General features: G+C 33.5%; 1 protein-coding gene across 1 annotated transcript; it reads left to right on the forward strand.

Annotated features, from left to right (window-relative positions):
- The first annotated feature begins 653 nt into the window (after nucleotides 1–653).
- On the forward strand, nucleotides 654–3,199 carry LOC100814849 (uncharacterized). Its single transcript, XM_014763780.3, has 2 exons — nucleotides 654–913; nucleotides 2,811–3,199. Exons 1-2 carry the CDS (start codon nucleotides 731–733, stop codon nucleotides 3,000–3,002), a joined length of 375 nt encoding a protein of 124 aa, XP_014619266.1. The 5' UTR covers nucleotides 654–730; the 3' UTR covers nucleotides 3,003–3,199.

Genomic DNA, 3,199 nt, shown 5'->3' on the forward strand with positions numbered 1-3,199 from the left:
TGATTGTTTCATTTTTCGTTTTGAAAGCACTTTAAATAGATAGAAGAAATGTTATTTGAAGCGTTATTAGGTGAATTCTTATTTGATGCTTTTGTTTTTGTAAGAGTAAAGTTTTACCTTTATACATGTGAATAATATTCCTTAAAATAAATAGGGAAAAGAACAAAACAAAATAAATATGCTACCTAAACATTAAATACACATATAAAAAAATGCTTTTATAATTATTAAAAATAGTCCTTAAAATATTAATTAGGATTGAGTCTAAAAAAAGATATTAGTCTCTCAAAACTTAATAAATCAATGTGAATTCTTGAAAGAAGAGATATTCATATTTGGTGTGAATAATGTTTTGAACAAGACAATTTAGTTTTTTCATGTATTTGACTTAAGATTTATTCGTAAAAAAAATACTGAAGATTTGAAGGGATTAATTTGAGTTAGTAATATTTTTTAGGAATTAAATTAATAATTTTTTGAAGACAAAAATAGGGAAAATGACCGAAAGAAGAAAGTGTTTTATTTTTATAACCTCAACCGATTAATTAACTTAAGAAGACAATTTTTTGATCATTTCATGTAAATTTTGTAGAAACCAAAATGCATATTTACTCTAAAAACAAAATAGCACACTGGTGGTATTTTTTGTTTTGAAAAAAAGAAAAAGAAAAAGTGGCAGATATATAAAAAGGTTTAGGAAAGTGAGAAGGGCGGCGAGAGCAAAAGAGAGATGGTGATGGCGTGGAAATGGATTGTGCGAAGAACCCGCGAATCGAAACCCTTCTTCCTTGCATTCGCCACCGTATGCGGCGTCGTTCCTGGCGTCATAGGCTATGGTGTCATGCAACTCACTAACACCCGCAACGAGAAGCTTGAGTCCCATCTTCGCACAAATGCCCGTCCCGAATCATTGGTATTCCTTCCCCCTTTCAATTTTTAACTATTATTTATTTGCTTGAAACTATCACGATTAGGGTTACTACGTTTTTTTAAATTTAGTATATATTTTCGCGGCTGCTCCACTATATATACTGCTATAGCGGTTTTGGCTGGGGTCAAGCCATTTGTGCTGCTATATGTATTGCATTGATTACTTTGTTCTTTGGAGAAGGTCCTTAGCCCTTATGAGACATGTGGATCACAATATTAAACTTGTGGAGTAGAAGGGTTGAGGGAGGGAGCAATGAATAAGGGGCTTATTGGTGGGAGAGGGATTAAATAGGGAAATGGAGGAGGGAGAAGGCACAAACAATCATTTGGATTGTGGGGTGTCAGGTTTCCTGATTCTGTTTTACATTTTCTTTATTTATTATCTTTCTAAGCAAAGAGGTTTACTGTGAAGCCTGTATACTTGATTCAACATAGATATAGGGATACAAGAAACTCTTAAAAAAATGAAAATATGATACAGCATAGACACACTTTTATAAATTTTGATAAATGCACAATATTTATAAACTATAAAGAGATATTGATCATTTATTTCTCTGTAATACATAATTGTATCAGTGGATGGTGATCACTTACAAAAACAATGCTTGTGATCTTGACAAAGACCTTTGTTACACATCTTTCCATTGCCCATATTAGAATATGTTTTTTCCCCATGTGTTTCAAAATTACATGCCTTTCCTCAACACGTGTCAGAATGTAAAAAAAAAACATCATTGGTCCTACTAAACACTTTTTGGCTCTATGTAATTGCCTACTAATTACTATATCAGAATATGTTCTTTTCCTATGAACATGTTTCAAATTACATGCTTTCTCCCAACCTTTGTCAAAAATGTCAACAAAATCATTGGTCCTACTCAAAGCAAGTTTTGGTTCTATGTAATTGCCTACTATTTACTATTGCCTTAAGGATATAAGGGAAAACATAGAGCCACATGTAGTTTTAGTCCTATATAAAATATTGGAGCCTTATCCCAAACATATCAGTCAATAAAATTGAAAAAAACAATGGATTATTCTCTATGGATACATTTCTAAATATCATATCTGTATCAATATTAGTATCAGATACAGGTACAACACCTGGGTGCTTCATTTGTGGGCTGCCTCAATCTCTGTTCCTGATGTCTAGTGCTGTGAGGTGGTGTTTACCTTCATTCTGTGTTGTGTGTTTCTTAATCTGGACCTGTACCCCTTGTGACCATTACAATAAACAACTGTGCACCTTCATGGTGTACTGTTTAGCTCAAAATCTAGTCTTCAGATTTCATGGCATGTCGAAGTCCAATAAATACTCAATTGACATTGACTTCATTTTGACTACTCTTCTACTCCGTAGTACATAGAATGAACCATGTTATACTGGTATTTTTATGCATGATTTCCTTGCAAAAGGGCATGCTTCCTTCAACATAAAATATATTTGTGGAGCCTGCAGCAGGTGTGAGGCAATAAAGAATACAGAACTATTGGGTGAATGGTTAATGTAACCCACATTGTACATCATTTGGGAGGCAACTTTCCATCCAATTATTTGTGTAGGATTTTCTTAAAATGAGACATTTTTATGTGTTCCAAAAACAAAATCTTATGGTTTTCTATGACTGTGACTCCGCTCAGTTTTTTTATTTTCTTCATTTTCTGTATTTCATATTGATATTTCAGCATGATCATTTTAAGCCTACATCTATAACCAACTTGATTGGTCTTTGGATTGGAATACAAGAGCAGTTTATCTGAGAACTTACCAACTTTTTAAGTTGAATTTAACAGCCAAGTTTACACTTGTTTCTTTGAGGTGATTTTCTTTCTTTGGTGAAAGTCCTAATAATCTAGTTGCTTTAATTATGTATCAGATGATGGGGCAAGTCAATAAAGAGAGACTGGCAGAGTACCTGGGAGAGCTACAGCGTAAAGAGGATACGAATGACCGCTATGTTGCTGCTCTAAGAGGAGAAACTTTAACCAGAAAACCTTATGTGAGAATCCAACCGATTCCAGAACAAACTGACACCAAGGCAAACAAGGAGCAGAAAAAAATGAATTAGTTGCAGATCTCCGGTTATTGTGAATATACGTTTCTCCAGTTAACTATGAACTTGCTGCTGTTTAATCTGCGTTTAATCCTACTTTACTGTTGTATGTGTTTATTTAAGCATTAAATTCTTCTTGGTTAGGAGGAAATTGATGTCCATGATTCTGTCCAGACAAGACTACACTAGCTATACTTATGTTATTTGATTTA

Source organism: Glycine max, chromosome 11, assembly GCF_000004515.6.
Source record: "Glycine max cultivar Williams 82 chromosome 11, Glycine_max_v4.0, whole genome shotgun sequence".
NCBI classification, from domain to species: Eukaryota; Viridiplantae; Streptophyta; class Magnoliopsida; order Fabales; family Fabaceae; genus Glycine; species Glycine max.

Bases quoted from the DNA above. Each gene is read 5' to 3' on its own strand.
- LOC100814849 (XM_014763780.3), top strand. From the start codon at position 731: ATGGTGATGGCGTGGAAATGGATTGTGCGAAGAACCCGCGAATCGAAA. The intron at 914-2,810 runs GTATTCCTTCCC...ATTATGTATCAG, and splicing joins ATGCCCGTCCCGAATCATTG to ATGATGGGGCAAGTCAATAA.